This window comes from Typha latifolia, chromosome 7, assembly GCF_019914945.1.
Source record: "Typha latifolia isolate L0001 chromosome 7, TyphaL0001v2, whole genome shotgun sequence".
In the NCBI taxonomy this organism is placed as follows: Eukaryota; Viridiplantae; Streptophyta; class Magnoliopsida; order Poales; family Typhaceae; genus Typha; species Typha latifolia.
Genome location: NC_133092.1, coordinates 4,568,965 through 4,590,849, shown reverse-complemented (window position 1 = coordinate 4,590,849; position 21,885 = coordinate 4,568,965). Strand labels below are relative to the sequence as shown.

Sequence of the window (21,885 nt, the reverse complement as noted above, 5' to 3'; positions counted from 1 at the left end):
AATTGCAAAAAGAGGTCAATAGCTCATCCAAATTATTCAGTTTTTTTAATAAAATGCTCAATTGTTTAAAAATCTAAGATGACGAACAGTTTAATATTTTATTAAAAAAATTTAGTGTTTCTATCTAAATATAAAAGACTAGTGAGATAGAACTCTTTTAATATTAAGTTTAACATGTGATTTATTTGAATAAACAAAATTTAAAGAAGGGCTAGTCTGGTCAAAAACTCGGCCAAAGTAAGGTCAATACCAGTGAGAAGTTGGACTTCCAAGGGCTTGCCGTCCAAGCCACCTTCTTGGTGTGTCCCCTCTAGAAAGAGTTCCATCATACTCCCAGTAAATTTGGAAACAAATCTAGTTCTCTAATAAAAAAAAAATTCCATGTGTCCTGTCTTTGTTCTGCGCCGTGATGCATCCAATTTCAGATTACAAGACAATAGACAATGTTTTTTATTTATTTTGTTCTTCATCTACTCTACATTTGATCTAGTGAAATGATATTACCATTGCTCTTGGAGGCTCGGACTGATTTGAGAAAACTTCTAGACAAGTAAACAATCATGGAAGAGTTGGGAGATAGATACATAAGAGGATGCATGCATGATATTTCTATTAACACAATGAACAATCCAAATGCTATAGGATGAGTTGTCCAACAGTACTATGAAGACTATTTTAATTATAGTGTACTCTCTATCTCTTTTTCTATCTCCAACTCCTTTGCAAAGATCCGAGTTCGACCGACCAATTCCTCTGGACCAACCATCAAAGAGATGCCAACTTTGCGACCAACCATGGCGATAGGAACGTCCCTCTTGGGAATCCTTCTAATCTCGGTCGCGTCCCTCGCACCCACCGATGCCCTGGCCTCCGACGAACCCTCGGCGTACGAGATGGTAGAGAGGTACAATTTCCCCAAAGGGATCCTCCCCGAGGGCGCGCAGAGCTACTCGCTGAAGCAGGACGGCAGCTTTGAGGTGATCCTGAGCAGAGAGTGCGAGTTTAAGCTGAAAGGTGGGTACTTGGTGAAGTATACGAGGAGGATCACCGGAAAAGCCGATCCGGGTCATCTCACGGAATTGAATGGGGTTAGCGTTAAGGTTCTTCTCTTCTGGTTCGGGATTAACGAGGTCGTTCGCCGCGGCCCGGAGATCGATTTCTACGTCGGGCCGCTGTCGGCGTCGTTCGCCGCATCCAACTTCGAGGAGTTCCCGCAATGCCGATGCGGGTCCGAACGCGTCAATGCGGCGGCGGCGGATTCGTAAGGCATGCTTTGAAAAATTGTGATGGTGATTGCCATTCTTCTTATTGCAATTATGCTTTATAATTTTGTGTTTGTGGTTTAAGGATCTTGTGCTATTGTATTGCAAAATTTGCAATTAAGATGTTGAATTGAATAAAGATGAGACTTTTCATTTATCTCTGCATAGAGGATTGAGATCTAAGTAGTAGAATTCTCTGATTCCATTTTAATGAAGATTATTAGAAATTTTTTTTTTTTTTTTTTACCCCTTTGCTATTCTTCACCAAACTTATTACCCTTCTATGGTTGGTCAACTATAGTTTAAGCTGCCACGTAGATTTCTTTGTTTTCACATAAAGCGATTTATAAAGTTGCTATCTCAATCACTAAAACATATTATTATATAAATCTCTGTCTTATTCAGCAATTAATTTATAAAGACTTAGGCCCAACCCTAAGGATGTTATAGCCAAGTTCTGGTCGGATTATGATAATGCAAAAGCAAGCACAAAGTAGATTTCTAAACATAAATACGATCAATTTATTAAACGGATTATAAAGTGTTATCACGTAACACAATTTACTTAAATTTATATAAGTTATTCGGGTTATAAATGAGTTTTTTAAAATTATAAATATTAATTTTTTGAATAATAAAGGGGCTAGTCGAGTCATAAAAGAGTTTTTTAAATTATAAACAATTGGGTTATAAATGAGTTAATCTGGCCATGAATAAGTTAGTCGGATCATAAAATGATTGTTGTGTCATAAAAGAGTTGATGGTTAAATCGGTTGAGGTACTAAACACAAACACAACTCATTCAATTACAAGGTTAGAACCCATTTATTACCTAAACCTATTTATTACCTAAACCTATTTAAAAGTTAGGTCACCCTGTTGGGTTACTAGGTGGGGTCAACTTTTGTCACCTCTACCTGTGTCTTGTTTGGAGTAGGTAGTTGGTAGCAGTAGTATGTCTTGAATACTCAGGCCCGGCCTTAGCCCCTAAGCGATAGCCTCAATACTTAGTTACTGAGTTGATTCTGTAAGTATGTTCTTATAGATGAATGGGTCACGAAGGTTTAGGAATTCTTTCTCTCCTTTGGATGTAACTTAAGTACTTGTAAATAATCCAAGATGTGCCTCTTTTGTTTTAGGAAAATTTTCATGCAGATTACTGCATCTGTTTGCTAGATCCTTGGTTTGGAAGTAGCTTTGCATTGCATCATTTGTCACGAAGCAGCTTTTCATTCACATATAATATCCCCGGCCTATTAGCTTTTTATTTTGCAAGCAAGCTCTGTTAAGACTTCAATGCAAGTTAACCAGAGATAAAATAACAGGAATCTTTGTTGTTGTTATGCAAGTTATGTTTTACTTCATCTCAGTGGTAAGCTAACTTTTAGCAGGTTGAAATTGGAGCAAGTCTTGGACTTAGAGGTGCGAGGAAACTCGATGGAATGAGAGCTCCAATGCTATTTCAAGCAGGGTTCCAATTTGAGGCAAAGCGACTGAAATCAAACAGCAGATATACTGCCTAATCCTCTAAAACTCTTTGGAAAAAGGCAATGTAAAAGGGGAATTAATGACACGATAACAGATGACCTACTGAAGATGCCAAAGAATTTCCAAGAGTTGAATCACATATGGACAACAGAAACTGCACAAATTTGCTTGGCCGAGGGTACAAATTTGTGTGCAAAAAAGAAAAAGAAAAAAAGAAAAGAAAAAAAAAGAAAAAAGAAAAAAAGAGTTTAAATATTGAACGGAAATGCATGTACTACAGTATCAAAAGAACAAAGAATTAACAGCCATAACCACTATACAGATCAGTCTTTTTACAAGGAAACAATTGCTTGATGCAGTTAATGTGAAAGCAAACTACAAGACTAGCATTCATAACTCAGGACACCAGTTGCCGCCAGAAACAATTAGAACCCACCTCACAGTTACATATTTTTACCAAAAATAGGGGAAAAAATCACAATTACATAAAACTGCACTCTCAGCATTCTAGGAAACTTCTTTCAACATCACCCTCTCCCTGCATTGCCATGCCGTTGGTTCCGGAAATAGCTTAGAAGAGCTTGAGCCTACAAAGCATAAAGAAGAGGCCTGATTTATTAAGAGTAACCAATTATTCAAGTAATTTACACAAGAAGAAGAAGAAAAATCATGCAGTCGTCAAATTGTTTAAGCTAAGTTGCTTTCTTATTTTTTCTCTCTTCTGATTTGGTAAAACTGTGACTTGTTTTACAAGCCAAAAGCAAAAGATTTGCACAGATAGCAATCGTAAACAAATGGGGGAAGACAGACTTTGCTGAGTCTTAAATATGCTCACTCTCTACATCCTGCCAACAAGTTAGATCAGCAACCACTGGTCTGAAGAGTCATATAATCTACTAGACCGCAGAGCCTACAAGATCATCTACTAGGACCTTTAAGCTGTATATCATCAGATTAACTAGCATATCATCAGCAATGAAACATCTGAGCTATAGACTATTGAATTCAGCCGAAGTTTAAAAGCAGCCAAAGTGACCCTGCTTGACTTTGCAATTGAACTTTAAAGATCCAAAGTCAAGTTCCAAGAATCCGCATGGTTGGGTTCTGAAGAGATGTCTAAAACTAAATAGTCATCATAGGTAAATTTCAACCTCAAAGTGGTTCTGACTTGTCCAATATCCACTCACCAAAATCAGATGAAGGCACTTGTCAAAAATCAAGACAAAGTACATGCAACATGCAAGTGTAATGGAACTGAAAGATTTGGTAAGAAAAAATAGGTCAAATGAAGCTCAAATGAGCAGACACCATAAAATTTCTAGGTCAATCTTTGAGAATGCAACATCCTGAGCAAGCACCACAAAAGTGTCCATTTTGAAGAACCTCTGGCTTGTAATAAGTGACAAATTCTTTAATATTGTGATCTCCTTTTCAGCTATCTCCAGTGACAAACTCGCATAAAGGACTTTCAATTACAATATGAAGCAGCTGTGAAGAGTACACATTATGTGAGCAGCCAAAAATAAGATTGCCATAGATGATATCTCAATCACTATAATCAATGAAAATGATTATCGATAAGCTTTCAAAGCTTTAACAGTCCATTATGCTCACTTGGTTGTAGGTGAAGTCGCACTTCCTTTACAAAATTTAAGAAATCTATTTGCTTTATGCCTTTGGGCAACATTGAATATTGAACTTGCTATTCACCTGCAACTAACTATGTGCCATTCTTTTAATGACATAACTCAACTTCTACTAATACTAAAAGATACGATCTTAACTCAATGGAGAAGAAAAGATTAATCTATCTTTCAATACTCCTATACCAAAAGAGTAAAACTCAGATACTAAGCTATGGGCAAGGTAAGTTAAATGAACTAAGCTGATTCAATGATTAGAAAAAAGAATTTCTGTTACAACCCAGTTGAAGAGTCATAACATTAACATGATTCAAAAGTATGGAAAGCACCACATACGGTGACAAGTAGAAAGAGGAATTACTTAATATGCTATAACTGGGATACAACAAAATAACATACCATGCATAAAAATGCATACAGAGACAATTTATACAAGATACAAGATATGTTCAAAAGAAAGTGTTAAACAGAAATGTCACAGCCAACTATTATAAGAATATATGCTAACCTATAAAGCCACAAATAGCTAGCAAATTAGACTACCTAGGTAAAAAAAAATGCAAAACTGGAAAAGCTAGATATGAGAACTGAAGTTCTGATTTGTGCCACATGAAGTCCAAAAAAAAAACAAAAGTAAAACAAAAATTATACCTTTTCTTTTGCGCGTGCTGTGCCTGATTGTGACAATGCTACCAATGGTGGTACAGCACCTTCTTGAAGGACTAGACTACAAAATCTGTTACTATTTGTACAGAGATGAAGCAAAGCTGCAGCAGCATTTTCCTTTCCTCTTGCAGATCCCAATTCAACAACCTCTACAAGTACTGGAATCCCACCTGCACGGCCAATTGCATCCCTCCCTTCTGGTATAGTAGCAAGATTTGACAAAACAGCGACAGCCTTGTCAACCATTCCAGCAGCTGGATCCATCAGTTCTACTAAGTGTCTCACAGCTCCAGCCTGCACAATGCGAATCTTGTTCTCATGAAATATTGATAAGTTATACAATGCGGTAGCAGCATCTTTCTTTCCTCGCGGAGTGCCATTTCCCAACAATTCTATCAGAGGCCTTATAGCACCAGATCGTCCAATCCTAGACTTATTCTCATCAATTACTGAAAGGCTGAATAGAGTTGCAGCCGAGTTTTCTTTTGCCTCAGGATTCCCCGTCTCAAGGACATGTATGAGAGGATCAATGGCATCCGCATTTGCAATGGCAGCCTTATTGTTGTCATTGATAGATAAGTTCAGGAGTGCTGTTACAGAATTCTCTTGGATCTTCTGGTCCGGTGAATAAAGAAGTCCTACCAACAAGCTTATAGCTCCACATTTTGCAATGACAATCCTGTTCTCCATGTTGTGTTTGGCAAGAAGGCGCAGCTCTAATGTTGCTTCTCTCTGCACATCTATTGAATCACTTTTTAAATCATCAATCAGCTTATGAACTTGAGTCTCAACACCAGAGAGGTCGGGTCTGGAATCTGTAGATGGCGATGATACGATCCTTGGGTACCTATCAGATGGGCGTCGCCAAATTGATTGGCTTCTAGAACGAGCCACAGCCAATCTAGATAGGAATTCTGGTTCCCTTTGGGGAGAAGTGGACACTGGAGCCTCTTGTGTAACTTCTCCTGATGCATCACTGCTGTCATGTGTCAGATCACTTGAAACCCGTGACACTGAGTTGGCCTCAGATGACCCCTGAAGATGATCACCAGCTAAAACAGCACCAGAAGCAGAGGAATTACAGTTGTTGCCCTGGGATTGCACATCAACATTAGAGGCCTGGAAATTATCCTCTGACTGGTTGGAAGTCTCGCCACCAGAACCAACAATCATATCTTCCAAGCTAGATAGCCTTGTTTCGTTCTTTGCTTCAGAATTTCCTACCGGTAGTGCTGTAACATTGTCCTCACAACCATTCACAGTTTGCGAATGGAGAAGATGACTAGGAGACATTGGGTTCTCGTGCAGAAAAGAGTTCTGATTGCCCCCATTAGAGGAATATAAATTTTTATGGGAATTCATGATCAACTGGTTAGATTCTGGTGATCTTGGATGGTTAGCTCTAGGAGAATGACCAGAATGAGGAACACTATCAAGACCGGAGTCTGAAGGAGAGAGAAAAGCAGAAGGAAGATTCAGAATTACAGATTTCATTGGATCAGGTAGCTTAATGTCATTTGACTCGCACCAGTTTGCAATCAAGGCTTTGACAGTGTAATTAGGAATCAAGTTGGTATGTCCAAGTGTTTGACGTGTCTTGGGACAAATGCTAAAACCCTGCTCAAGCCATTTCTTAATGAAAGCTCGCTCGTATGTTTGACCCGATGCCACAATGACTGGATCAGACATCAATTCCAGGGAGAGTGGACAGCAAAAATCAGTCGGAATAGGAACTCCTTTAATGCTGTGCAACTGCTTTTCCTTGACAAGGCACTCATGCATATGGTTGATGAGTGCAAGTATCTGATCGACATGTTCCAATTCTAGATGGTTTTCACCATGGCCGGTCTTTGTTTTAAGCTTCTCAAGTGCAACAGCCTCCATCAATAATTCCTGATTTGTTGACAAGCTCAAAGAGGTTGAAATTTTTGCCAAACTCTCAGATCTTGGTGTAATTTTCTCTATCAGTTCTGTCATAGCCTCCTTGATGATAACAGACATTTGATCATAATGGATGTGCTGAAGTCTCTGTATGAAGTGAACTTCCTCCATAAGAACTCAGAATACATAAATATCTAATAGTTATGAAAGAAAAATAAAAGGCAAAATGTTTGAGCATTATAAATATTTCATTACCTCAATGCAGGTTGAAGTACAGTTAGCAGCAGGGGATAGAAGTAAAGAATCGACTAGTTTGCATATCTTAAGTGAATATGCATGAATCTTTGCAATTACTGACTCAATTTGTAATACCTGCAAAAACTCATTAAGGTCCCCATTAGTACTTCAGAGTATGCAAAGTTCTTTCACAATTCACAGAAGTAAACCTTAAGCCAGACTTGATCTTCACCGAGAACAGCATAAGACAACCATATAAGCAAATCAACACACATTCGTAGATAAAATAAAAATAAAATAAAATAAAACAGGAAGGAAGCAAATGAACCCGGACTCAATCATGCAACACACATTTATAAGACAAAACACATTCATGGAAAAGCACATCAAATGTAGCATGGACTTCAACTTGTGCATATGCACAGTTGCTTTGAAACACCAGGAGGAATGGATTAAACAATAACATATGTCCTGTTATTCTCCTTCATATTTTGGTCTCCATGGTCTCTCCATGGAAAGAATGAATCCAGAACTAGGAATCAGAAAAATAAAATGTCAATGATTGGTAATATTTTACACTAACACAGGAGAGTTGCCAATAACATCATGGGTTAACTCATAATCAACCAATTCTTCAATGTGACGTAAAGCACAAATAGGTCCAAAAATAACAAAGATCATTGGTTTGATTATTCTTGTGCCATTCAGAAGTGGAAAAAAACCGACATGAGTATCTAGAATTAGACTTTCATGCAGATTGCGGTTTTAGAGACAAAAGTCACAAAAGTAATACAATCCTTCCCAACACAAAATTCAGCGAGGTATAACAGGAAAATCTACCACTTGAAAAAATTGGAGTTTCTTTTTCCCCTTTTTGTTGCATGACCACAAGAGTATCTATAATGAATTTCAAAACAGATAGCATGGAGAAACAAGAGCTCTACAAAACCTAAATACTATCCGCTATCAAAATAAGTGGTACCTTTTTAAAAGGTTTTTTAAAATTAAGTCATAACTAACTTTACCCCACCTATTTAATAGAATAGTGGAGGACCTTTCATGCCTTACTGATAGCAAATAATAGATTTGCATAATTGGAGAGAGCAAAACGAAGATCGCCAAGTTATCTATGTAACAATACATCTGAAATCAAGTCAAGCAATAACTGGAACCAGAAATAATCTGAACGTTACCACATGAAAAATTTCTCATTATAGCATCATATATAAATATAAATATATATAGCACAAAACTAAAGAAAAAAGAATAAGGTGAGTCGACATTTATGACATACAAAAAAAACTTTGCTTGTCATCTGGTGCCAATTCCCAACAAGTTCCTGAGCTTCCCTAATACAAGCATCCAATTCTTCCATCACCTTATTCAGCTCCTCATTTGGAGGTATCTTATGAACAGACTCATCAAACATAGGTTTCAGACAATCCAATATCTCGTCAATTTTTCGGCAATATTTTGGGACTAGCTTGAATCTAACAGAGTTGCTGGAAGATACAAGCTCAAAATTCGAGATCCCTTCAAGCAAATTCTTGAGCAACGATATCTCCATTGCACCTGTTTCAAAAGCAAACACATGTTTAAGTTTCAAAGTTTATGCAAATATGAAGCAGATGCAGTCAAATGTTAATTATTTGCACCTAAGTATTATATGTGTATTGTAACAGCAGTAACACATAATCAAACAGCAAGCCTCTGCTATTAATAAGATACCAAATGGATAGATGTTTGGAGGTGAATGGGAAAGTTATAAAGGTATGGCAACAAAAACTTAGTGTGACAGTAAAAGCTTGTCTTTGCACCCAAAATGGACAAGGGTTTAAGGGCCTTCAAAATAATAGGGCAAGGTTTCATACATCTTTCCCTCCCCAGACATAGCATAGGAAGGAGCCATCTGGCGCAAAGACACCTCTTTCTTTAGCACTTGTGAGAGTGCCTTTGTCAACAATCATATCTTTTCCATTGGTTGAGCATCCTCAATCAAGATCTCTTTCTAATACCTTCTCTAACCTACCTAGTTATTATTTTATCTTGACATTGAAAATGCCAGTTCAGCAAGGTTGTTTCATATATCTAGCCTTACACTACATCAAGCTTTGTCAAAAGCAAAATAAAATCTGATCAAATCACCAAGTCTCATTTTCTAAACCCATGTTTGAATTGAATTCAGTGGGGATCCTTAAATTTGGTCAGAGACCCTTAACCACATTCAGTAATCAAACATCAGCTTATCCCTAATCAAGTTAACTCCCTAATAAAGAGAAAATAAAAAATATATTTCCAGTTTGAATTCAAATATATTCCAAATTTACTCTTGAAATGACTTATATCTATTATTTTCATGTCTTATCGATGTTCTATCTCCCCTCTCCCTCCTCTCTCTACCCTTAAAAAATACATGTTTTAAAAAAAACTCTCTTTCACCATGGCTGACAAAAAAAATTGTGGAAAAAAAATATTCAAACACAACGGTGGATAAATTATATTTATTATTTAATATGATTTATAGATAGATTTAAAATGGCTAACTTACATTTATATTTTACAAATTTAGTAATAATATTTTTGTACTATTTTCATATCACATACTCAATTTTCCTTTAAAAAATAAATATTTTTTACTTTTTCATGTCACATCGAAGTAATAATGATACCCCTATTTTGAATCTTCTCTCATTTATTTTTAAATTCCCTTCAAAATAAATACATTTCCCTCAAAAATTTAAAAATTACTAAGTCGCAATAAAATATAGAGTGATTGCAGACTTGTGAGCTTTTAATCAACAAGAGTTCTAAGCCTGCAAAATTTTATTTTATTTTTTTTAACAAAGTTTGCAATATGAGAGCTTCTTAAAAAAATATTTAAAAAATAATGTAGCCTTAAACGCGGTCTTATAATAAAAAGAAAAGTAACCTTACATTATTATTTTAGAAAAAACAACATTAACCTTATGTACTTTTTTTTTTAAAAAAAGAACATGTAAGCTCGCTTGTAGGCTTATGTGCTTGTAAGGCCACTTGTGGGCTTCAGCCCACAAGTCTACAATTAAAATCTCTTTATTGATAAAAATATAATATTTTTAAACTTTATCATTAAAGTCAAAGGGCATTTTGGTCTATTAATTTTATATATCATCTCTTTTCCCCTAAAACAAACACGTTTTCATTTTTTTTTGGGTAACATCAAATGTAATAGTTATACTTTAGGCTAGTTCACAATCAAACACCATTATTTCTTAGCTTAATTCAAGGTACCTAAATCATGACTAAGAAATGGAGCCAGTTAGCTACATTCAGGATTTAGAATCAAACAAAACAAGGTCTAATTGTTTAATTTCTAGTAGCTTACACAACTAGACAATAGTAGTGAATTAGATGGAGAAGGATATCATTTTAGCACCTATGCTTCAAATTCCAGCAGTATGAATTTCAAACCAAAGCCATATCCCCTACTAATCAAGTTAAGGATCATCCCAGGATAGGATATAGGAACCATCAGGTTTTCAACATCAATTTATGCACAAAAAAGACCATTATTTGACTTACAATCATCAAGCTTGGGTGAAGTATAAAGTAGGTCTATACTAACGAGGGATGATGTAAAGTTTTTACATAGTCAAAACTAGTGGACAATTGAACTCCAACGAATAACAACATCCAAAATCAATAAGGAGTTCATAGAAAAGTGAATACGCAGTTATCTTGCAATTTATCGACACTTAAGAAAAATGGAAGGAGCTGTTCTTCAGATAGTTGATATTGCTCCTGATGAAGTTATCATATCTTCAGTAGAACCAATGTATTGAAAAGCGGACTTGGCGGCCGCCATGGTAGGCCGGTGCATCGGCCGCCCCGCCATTCCTCTTGGCGCTCGTAGAAGGCGGTTTGCCGCCTAAGCGCCAAAAGGCGCTAGCGGGCCGCACGGCCCGATAAGGTGGGTTGGCGGTTCGGCCCGCCAAACCCGCCCTATCGGGTTTTTCTATAATGGATCGGATTATCTAATATCCATTGAAAAAACTAACCATTAACAATTAATATAAAATGTTCTTCTCTCTCTCGCTACTCGTTGCGCCCTCTCTCTCTCGCTAAAATCCCTAAATCCCTAATCTCTCTCTCGCTGCGCCCTCTCTCTCTCTCTCTCGATGCATCCTCTCTCTCTCGCTGCGCCCTCTCTCTCGCTGTGCCCACTCTCGCGGCACCTCTCTCTCTGGCTTGCGGCAACATTCGCTCCACGGCCGACTGCAGAGGTATGGGCCTCTCTCTCTCACTCTCTCACTCTCTCACAATCTCACTCTCTTTCACTCTCTCCCTCTCTCTCTCTCTCTCACTCCTCTCTCACAGTTTCACTATGTCTCACACTGAAGTATTTTTAATTTTTTTTAAATTTTCAATTTTGCCTAAAGTAGTTAAATCTTAATTTGTTAGTGACTTAGTGATTATCTGATAATAATGATAATATGTTCGTTAATTAGTTAATCACTTAATCTGTTAATTACTTAATTCAGAAATTAATTTAGTAATTATCTGATAATATGTTTTTCAGTTTTTCTTTGTTTCAGTGTTTCTTATTACTTAATTCCTCTAGTTAATTTAGAAATTAATTGAAGTAGTTATCTGCTATTCTGCTAATCTATTGAATACTTGAATGTTAATTAGTAATCTATTAATGATTGTTAATTACTTAATTCATAAATTAATTTAGTAATTATCTGATAATATATTTTTCAGTTTTTCTCTATTTCTTATTACTTAATTCCTCATTTCTTCTATTTTTTCTCTGATTCTGTTAATTAAGATTGTTAATTACTTGATTCAGAAATTAATTCAGTAATTGTCTGATAATATGTTTTTCTCTGTTTCTTATTACTTAATTCCTCTAATTAATTCAGAAATTAAGATTATTGATTAATATTTAACAGTGAGTTAACTTTTAGTATTAATTTGTTTCTAACATTTCTCTTGAATTAGTGAATTACTGGATTAAGTTATTAAGTATTAACTAGAAAGTAAATGAGTAAATAGTAATCAATAATTAGTAAATATCTGACTATCTGTTTTACTGGAGAAGGTAAAACAGTAATTAATTACTGTTTTTAAATCTGAAATATGAATTATCAATCATATTTGTTTTTTGCCCAATTTTATTACAGAATACAGGTAGTCATATATGACCACTAATTCCTGTCAAACACCGTCTGTGGTTAGGTCAACTTCATCTGAATTTTTTGTGCTTGTTGGCTCCAATGATCTAGGATGGCAATATGGATACCTTCCAAATAAAATTGATGCCAACACGGTGAAATATAGATTTTGTGGGAAGGTTACTAAGGGAGGAATTAGTAGATTCAAGAAGTATATTGCTCATGTTAGATGTGATGTTGCGCCTTATCCAAAAGCTACAAATGAGGCAAAAAAAGTTATTAAAGAGCATATAGAGGGGGACAAAAAAAGAAATGAGGATAAATCATAAGAGGAAGCAGAATTGAGAGCAGAAGTAAATATATTTGGAGAACGGGAAGATCCAGAAATTTTAGAAGTTGGAAGTAAAAGGCCAAGGAGTAGAGATCCTTTAGACAAATATACATCTATTAATCCAGAAGTTTCAATTAGAGAGTGGAGGAAGATGGTACAGACAAGTATAAAAGATGCTTTTGCAAAAGAACAAAGAGATAGGGTGCTAATGTACTTAGCTCATTGGGTTTATAAGTGTGGCATTCTCTTTAATGTTGTTACTGATAAATCATTTCATGTATTGATGGAAGCAGTTGGTCAGTATGGTCCGGGGTTCAAGCCGCAACTATGCATGAGTTATGTGAGCCACTTTTGAAGAAGCAAGTGGCTAAAATAAATGATGATTTGGAGAAGCATAGAGCTGCATGGAAGAAAAATTGCTGCTCCATTTTAATTGACGCTTGGACAAATCGAAAAAGAAGCATTATGAATTTATGTATCAATTGTGAGCTGGGGGTTAGTTTTCTACGTTTAGTTGATTGTTCTAATGATTCACATACAGGTGAATACATCCATAATATTGTTCTTGAGAGTATCAAGGAAGTGGATGAGGAAAATGTACTTTAAGTTGTGACTGATAATGATGCTGCTAATTTAGCAGCCGCGCGGTTGCTAAAGCAAAACTATCCTCGTATATATTGGACATCTTGTGCTGCCCATTGTATAGATTTGATATTAGAGATGATATCAAAGGAAGGAAGAATTAAAGGTTCAATTGAACGTGGAAGGGAAATCACTATGTTCATTTAAGGACATCACAAAACGTTGAGTTTGATGCGTCAGTTTACACAAAAAAGGAAGATCGTGAGACCCGAGGTTATAAAATTTCCCACTTCATTTCTCACATTACAGAGTCTTTTGGAGAAGAAAGAGAAATTAAGGCTTATGTTTACTTCTGATGAATTTTTAAGTTGCAAATGGTCAAAAACTGCAAAAGGAAAGAGGGTTTATTCTACTATCCTCAATAACCAATTTTGGAGGCAAATGTCATTAGCAGTTAAAGTGTTCACTCCTTTGGGGAAATTGCTACGAGTTGTTGATGGTGAAAGAAAGCCACCAATGGGATTCATATATGGTGGGTTGAAAGATGTCAAAGAAAGAAATAAAAAATATTTTCAATAATAATGAGACATCTCTCGAGCCTTTTCTAGATGCAATTGATCACTACATAAATGGAAAGCTTGATACACATCTCCACGCTGCTGCATATTACTTAAATCCATACTATTTTTATAGAGATTTAGATGAGATAGAGACTAACTTTAATGTAATGGACGGTGTTTCTAGTTGTATTGAGAACTTTTATCCAGATCAAGCCATTCAAATTCACATTTCAAATATGGAGATGAAAGCATATAAGGATGCCACTAGGATATTTGGGAGATCGCTAGCAAGATTAACAAGAGAAGTTAATAATGATTAATTCAACCCAGGTAATAATTATTAATTAGCATATATTGTAAAAGTGTAAAACATGTCTTTTACAGTTTTATTCTTTGTATGTTACTAAGTTACTTTTTAATTTTTATGGTTATAGTTCATTGGTGGGGAGTGTATATGGAGCCGATGCCCTCTATTTGAAATATATGGCAGTTAAGATTCTTAATTTAATATGTAGCTCCTCAAAATGTGAAAGAAATTGGAGCTCTTTTGAATGTGTAATATATCATTAATCATTGTATTGACTAAGCTAAATTGATGAATTCTATTATCAAATTGATTTGGTCTTTGATTTCAGATTCATGCAAAGATGAGAAATAGATTGGAAGTGAAGATGCTAAATGATCTTGTTTATGTACAATTTAATGTAAGAATGAAGGATCGAAAGATAGCGAAAGAGAAGGATCCAATCGTTTCAAAAGAAAGAAATAATGCAAGGGAATGGTTGGATAATGATCATATAAAGCAAGAGGTCTTTCCAGGTAAAGGGTTAACTTAGGAGACAGTAACAGAAGCATCAGGAGCCGAAAAATATTTTAGATCAAGGAGGAGCACTAAATCTACTCAAGCTACTACTAGTAGCACTCCTTCCACTTCTCTAAATGAGCAATTAATTAAGTCGGATGAAGAAACAGATGATGAGGATGATGTTAAGCTAGAATTATGATGATTCCGATGATAATCTTTTGGTAGATGAAGTTCCTCCCATAGATTGTGAAGAAGATTAGAAGATGGCCTTTATGTTATAGTTGTGAACTTGTTATGAACTTGATAATTTTGATTATATGTTATTTGTTATGGACCTTATGATTTTGATATTTTTTATCATATTATTTATTATGAACATGTTGCTAGGAACTTATGGTTGTGATAATTTTGAATCTTTGATTATGTATTTATGTTATTATAGTTGTGAATTGTGATTATGTTATTATGGTTGTGAATTGTTATTATGTTATTATGGTTGTGAATTGTTATTATGGTTGTGAATTGTAATTATAGCTGTGAATTGTGATTATGTATATTATATATGTTTATTTATTTATTTCTTATTTTTTTATATTAAAAATGCAAGACTGTCTTGTCACCCGCCTTGTCGTCCGCCTTCCGCCTAGACGCTAGGCGGTGGGGTGACTGCCCACCATCCTCGGCCGCCTTTCAAAACATTGAGTAGAACATATCCTACCTTGAACATGTTATTTGAGGATACAACTACAACACTGAGTATAAACGTAGATCCCTTTAGTGAAAAGCTTCTCGATACCATTAAAGTTACCCATAAGAACACCGACAGCAACGGCATAATGCAATGGTCAAGAGTGTAGTTGATACATTGTTATCCGTTACCTAATCAATTTTAATGTAGCATCTGTAATAACAATCCTGTATAACAAAAATTGAATACAACCTTCCAGTGTTTTCAATGAAAGATCAAAAATCATAAGACTAGTACTCATATATGTAAGCAATATCATACATTTGGTTTAGCTTGGGTATCATCTTTGAAAAAAAATCTCTAATTGGGGTGTTCCACAATAAAATTCCGAGGCGTCAATTCTTGTCATGTTTATAAACTTTAGAATTTTAAAGTATAATACTTGAAATTTTGCTCATAATATATATATATATTAAACATACTATTGGTAATTTATACATTTAACAATCTTACCAAAATCTCCCTTGTGCAACTATGATCGCAACCAGATTGCACAACTAATTAGAGATATTTTCCTATACATTGAGATACCCCATAGATGAGAAGGGGGCAAAGGCCTACATTCCCCGCATACTAAAGAGGAATTAATTTAATTGACTTTTTTAAGTGAGTGGTAGCTCTACTTTAGGCAACATAACTATTATGCTTTAACTCTCCTTCTTTTACTTCTTCCCCAATATTCTAAAAAAACTAAACAATCAATTATAAGAAAGCAAGGAGGATTTAAAAACGTGTTCAAGCTAAAACTAATCTAGTACAAACAGAACATCAGAAATCATTTCAAGAAAACGACTTCAAATGATGCAAGGGCATAGTAATTCCCAATCCACATTGATAAAGAAAATACACCTATCGACAACTTCGATCTCTAACGCCTACTCAAAACTCATCATGAATCCCAAACACAAGTTTCCCCAAGATCAGCATGGCCGAATGCAGATAACCAAAAGTGTTTCTTCCAATATTCTGACAACCAAATCAAGAGACCAAATTGATCCATCTAGGCGAGAGATAACACGACGCATAGTTCAATTACTCAAATATACCAAACCATAGCACAGGAAGAGGAGATAATAAAAGGTAAAGAAGATACCTTGCACCTAGAGAACGTGAAGAAGAAGTGCCGTAAGAGATCCAAGGCTGAAGCACGTCCGCCTATTGGGAAATTTAGGCGGATTCCGTGGCCGTAAGGAAGCGATCGGCGGAAAGAGGCGCCCTACTTTCTAGAGTTCTGGTTTTGGAGAGCGGATTGGGGGAAAAGTAAACCCTAGAAAAGGGAGAGATTGGGGGAGAGGAGAGGGAGGAGGAGGAGGAGGAGGAGGTGGAGAAGAGAGGGGTCGTACAAAGAGGGGCGAGATCGGTCGAGTTGGGATGGACGAGAGAGAGAGGTAAGCAAATAGCAAGGGGGCACGGACGGACGCGGAAAGGTTCTCGAATGCTTGTATGCGGAGCAGCGTATCTCGTTTCCTATGCAGGGTTGATCTATACCGTCCAAAATATATTGGTGCGAATCTCGGTGCGAGGAAAGGAAAATTGTAAAAATTAAATAAACCAGTGGAAGAATTTTCCAGTTTTCCTACGTTAGGGTGACATATTTCAGACCAAACGAGAGGATGAGGTCATTTGGACGAAAACGGGTAATCCAATTAAATAAATAAATTATTTTTTAAGTTTTTCGTCCAAATTGACTAATTGGCTGAAGGAGAGTAATTTAATATTATATATTAAATTATTCAACTTCATGAAAGGGAAGTTAATAATATTGACTAATAACATTGACTTAAAATGGTTATGATGACAATGAAAAATTAATAAAAATTGAGTTTAGTATTAAGTTGATCAAGGGTATACAAAAATCAAGTGAACCCAAGGGAAAAAAGAAATTCTTGCTAAATAACTTAGCAGAAAAGTTTTGCTCTTTGTAAATTACATTACAAATTCGAGAGTTTATTTACAAATTCTAAGAGCAATCTCAGTCTCTAAGAAATTAGAAATTGGATTTAAAATTATTTATTCGTATAAATTTTAATTTATAAGAGAATATAATTATTGAGTCTAAAATTACATTAGTTGGACTTAGAATCAGTACACAAAAGAAATTAAAATGAAACTAGATTGAATAAGAAGCAAGTACTTGTACTTTTTTTGATCCTATTTTTCTAATATATTTGTTAGAGAAAGAAACTTATGAGAAGAAGCTATTGATAGTGAAAGTTGAACCCATCGTATAAAATCATAGTTGGAAATTGATCGATATTTCACTGGAGTGTTAACCTTAGGCTTATGTTATAAATGGATCTTCAAAAAGAAGATAAAAGAAGATGGTTCAATTAACAAATACAAGAAAAAGACTTGTAATACAAAAGTATAAACCAACATAGGGTATGGATTACTTTGATATATATTCGTCATTTACAAAAATAATATCTATCATTAGCAATTGCTTTGGCATCATTGTACAATACAGAAATACAATAAATTGATATTAAAATAGTATTCTTGAATGGTTAATTGAACGAGGAAATCTCTATGGAACAATTTGAAAAGTTTGTAACTCTAGGGATAAAGGGAAAAAAGCATCTAAACTGGCATAAAATTTTTGACCAAATTAGGATATTAAATAATTTTTGCATTAATGGATGTGATAAGTGTATGTAAGTGTATCTATGTGAAAGATAATTCAAATAATTATATCATTGTATATTTTTATGTGGATGATATGATTATAACAAATAGCAATATTAATGTCAATTAATGTACCAAGAGCATGTTGGCTAAGAAGTTTGGCATAATGAGAGTTGCATATGTAATACTAGGCGTAAAGATCACTAAGACAATATTAGGATATATTATATCTCATTCATATTATATTGAAAAATTATTTGATAAATTTGATAAAGATAATAATAATCTAGCCAAAATAATTATAGATGTGAATCTCCATCTCACAAAAAATACGATTGAATATATCACTTAAAATATTCTCAAATAATAAGTAGGTTAATGTATCTCATGAACTGCATGTCAATATTGCATACTATGTGAGTAAATCAAATAGATATACGAGCAATTCAGGGAAAAATCAATATAGGACGATAGTTAAGATTATCAAATATCAGAGATATACCACTAACTATGGACTACATTAATTAAGATATCTTGACATACTTGAAGGGTGCCAAAATCTACGAGTGGATATTTCTTTACACTTAAAATGCATTTAATCGTAGAAAATTTTCAAATAAACATGTATAGTCAAATCTACTACAAAATCTATGTTCAAAATATTAGACAAGACTGGAGAAAATGTCAGGTGATTTCAAAATTTCTTACAAGATATTCTTATGTGGTTGAATTTGTCACCAATTTGCATACATTGTGATAGTTAATCGGCTATAGGATGAGCATAGAGTCAAATATACAATCAAATTATAACAAATATATCATAAACACAATATTGTGTGACAATTTCTCTTGGATGATATAATATACATCGATTATGTGGAATCAAATATAATAATGTAAATTCATTAACAATAAGCTTAACAAGAGAATAAATATATTGTTCATCGAGGAAAATAGTTTTAAAGCCTATCACTTAGAATAAGATATGATGGCAGCTCAACTTATATGAGTGGAAATCTCGAGATCTAGGTTCAAAAGGACAACTGAGTTATCGGAGTATTATTTGAAATTACTAAGAAATTATTACTTATGATGACATAGTGAGAAACATATATTATATATTAGGGCAAGCAATAATTTAATAAACTTTATATCTTAGAAATCAAAGTACAATACGATAGAATATTTTTAATAATAAGTCATTTATGTGATTATGAAGTGGATTGTTTTTATGAGATGGCTAAACTAAATCACTGGGTACTTAAAGAATTACCATGCAAACCTAGGGCCAAAATGAACACAATAAATATGACCAATGGTGTCGAAAAAAAAGTCGTGTAAGTATTATTATTTTGATTTATACAAAATTGATAGTTCAAAATATCACGATCACTAGTTAGCGAATAAATTCAATAGTATTTCACTAGGAAATGTTCAAACCAAGAGCAACTTATCCTAATAGAGTAATTTTTTTGTGGTACTTTTAATTGAGTCTATATTTCATTTACATTTTCAGCAAATTCATTCATGTGCAAGAATGTTGAAAATTTTTATTATTTAAAGATGGATTTTTGAGTAGGATGAACACGTTATTTATGATAAATGATTAGTGAAATAGAAAGAGCTTAAAGAGTATTTTAATTTCATATATTCACTTATTCAAATCAATGAAGGGAAGTGAATAAAATTAGCTTATAGTGTCTATCATGGTAATGAAAAGTAAAAGAAAGTGAATTCAGTTTTATATGGACTATTTAAGAAATATTGTAGAATATATAAAAACCAAGTTTTGCTTAGGTTTTGGGGCCCCAAAGAGTACCTATATTTTGGAGAAACAAAATATTTGCAAATTATCTCACATGAGCGTCGTCCGACTTAACTCAATCTGCATACAATTTCTTCAGCATTAAAAGTGAATACTGTATTATTTTGGTTTGATAAGGCACTTAAATAATTATTTTCTTTTGCATGCAAGATAGTCATTATATCATAGGAGGCTAACACTCATTATTCCAAAAATAACTAGTAGAGGACAAATCAATCTTAAGAAGGTGTACTAAACACTAGATTTGACTTATACAATACTTCGTATCTGTAGTATGTAATCTGTAAGTTCTTATAATTAATTTCATTACTATTATTGGCACAAATTTTGTGTTTGTTTGAATTGGATTATTGACAACAATGTTAACTATCTCGTACAATTATACCGTCAATTTTAACAGTGTTAATTATCTTCCCTTCTATATGGATCATCGTGGCATGTCACAATAAATGAGATCAATAATTACTATTCAAAAAGTTCTAAAATATACTTCTGGAACGGTGTGTATTATTTATTCTCTTAATAAGCAGTGGATTGACTAATTCACAAAGGAAGTTTGAAAAAATATTTAGGTGCATTTGGATCGCGCATAAGTGGTACTTATTCATAAATCAAGCCTATACGTCACGTGATAGTTTAAGTATGAAATAAAAATAAATTATATCCTTTTAATAATATTTTCAACCGTTATTTATTGATCATTTGTTCATCATTGGTCGGAGTCAGTACAATAGTAAGATTATTTGATTCATTGCATGCCAACAAAGAAGAGGGGCAATTTATGTATACATAAATGATGACACTATATTGGGTGTGAAAGTGGATAGTATAGGGATCAAATAGTATTCAAACCACATTTGGATTTATATTTTGGGTACGGAGATGGATATTAGATAAATAATAAAATTTAAAATTATATCTTGTCTAGAGATGGATATTAGATAGATAACAAAATTCAAAATCATATCCTAACTAAATAGTAATTTTTGAATATGTATCAGATAATTTTTGGATAGAACATCGAATCTTATTCGAATGTGGATCGAATTTTAAATGAATTATGACATTTTTTGGAGACAATAAATATAAAATATTAAGATTTCAAAAAAAAATATTTTACATGTCAAATACATATGAATTTAGTAAAATCATATCGAACACACTATTAGTAACAATATCAATATTCACAATTTAAATAAGCAAATTAAAACTATAAATCATTCAAAAATTAATATGATTAAGCGGATATCCGATATTCGTATCCTTATTTAAAAAATTATATTCGACCCATATCTGTATCTGTATTCGAGTTATTTTTTAAATCTTACTTGTATTCAAATCCATATCGGGATCAAGTAGAAATTTTTTCTCCGAATCCGATCTAAACAGAGCAGATAGTAGGTTGAGCCAAAGTTAATTTGACCCATTTTCATCCCTACACTACATGCATGCATGGGCAAAAGAATGTCCACTCTTGCCTAAGCTTGCTCACCTGCCAAATTGTTTAGATCATATTATCATTAAATTAAGGGATTTTTTAATTACCACTGAAAACTTTCAAAATATTATAATTACTACTATATTTTTCAAAATATCATGATCGCCAACGAAATCAATGTTCTTTAAAAATACAATTTTTTTTTGTTAATCTAATTAATCTTAACTAAAATTCAACTTTTACTCTTGTATAACTTATTAAAAATAGTTTAAAAGTTATGCAATATTATACCTAACATCATAGTACAAGGAGATATATCTTATTTCATGTAGATAAAAATTATTGTTAAATATTTTATATAATTGCCATGGAAAACTTTCAAAATATTATAATTACTGTTGTATTTTTCAAAATACCATTTTTTTGTTAATCTAATTAATCATAATTAAAATACAACTTTTACTCTTGTATAAGTTATTAAAAATAGTTTAAAAGTTATATAATATTATACCTAATATCATAGTACAAGGAGATATATCTTATTTATGTGAGACAAAAATTATTGATAAATATTTACACTTTAAACTTAAAAAGAGGTATTTCAACGTTTAAATGTTAAAATGTTAAAGTTGAATATT

General features: G+C 33.7%; 2 protein-coding genes across 2 annotated transcripts; one reads left to right on the top strand and one right to left on the bottom strand.

The window, feature by feature from the left end:
• The first annotated feature begins 794 nt into the window (after nt 1-794).
• LOC140792191 (uncharacterized protein At5g01610-like) lies at nt 795-1,265 on the top strand. The gene has a single exon (XM_073143042.1). The coding sequence runs from the start codon at nt 795-797 to the stop codon at nt 1,263-1,265; it is 471 nt and encodes a 156-aa protein (XP_072999143.1).
• Nucleotides 1,266-3,048: 1,783 nt separating this feature from the next.
• LOC140792541 (U-box domain-containing protein 4) lies at nt 3,049-16,727 on the bottom strand. Its single transcript, XM_073143610.1, has 5 exons — nt 16,453-16,727; nt 8,472-8,749; nt 7,196-7,312; nt 5,045-7,087; nt 3,049-3,337 (listed from the first exon to the last, which is right to left on the bottom strand). Exons 2-5 carry the CDS (start codon nt 8,742-8,744, stop codon nt 3,278-3,280), a joined length of 2,493 nt encoding a protein of 830 aa, XP_072999711.1. The 5' UTR covers nt 8,745-8,749; nt 16,453-16,727; the 3' UTR covers nt 3,049-3,277.
• Between the last annotated feature and the right edge of the window lie 5,158 nt (nt 16,728-21,885).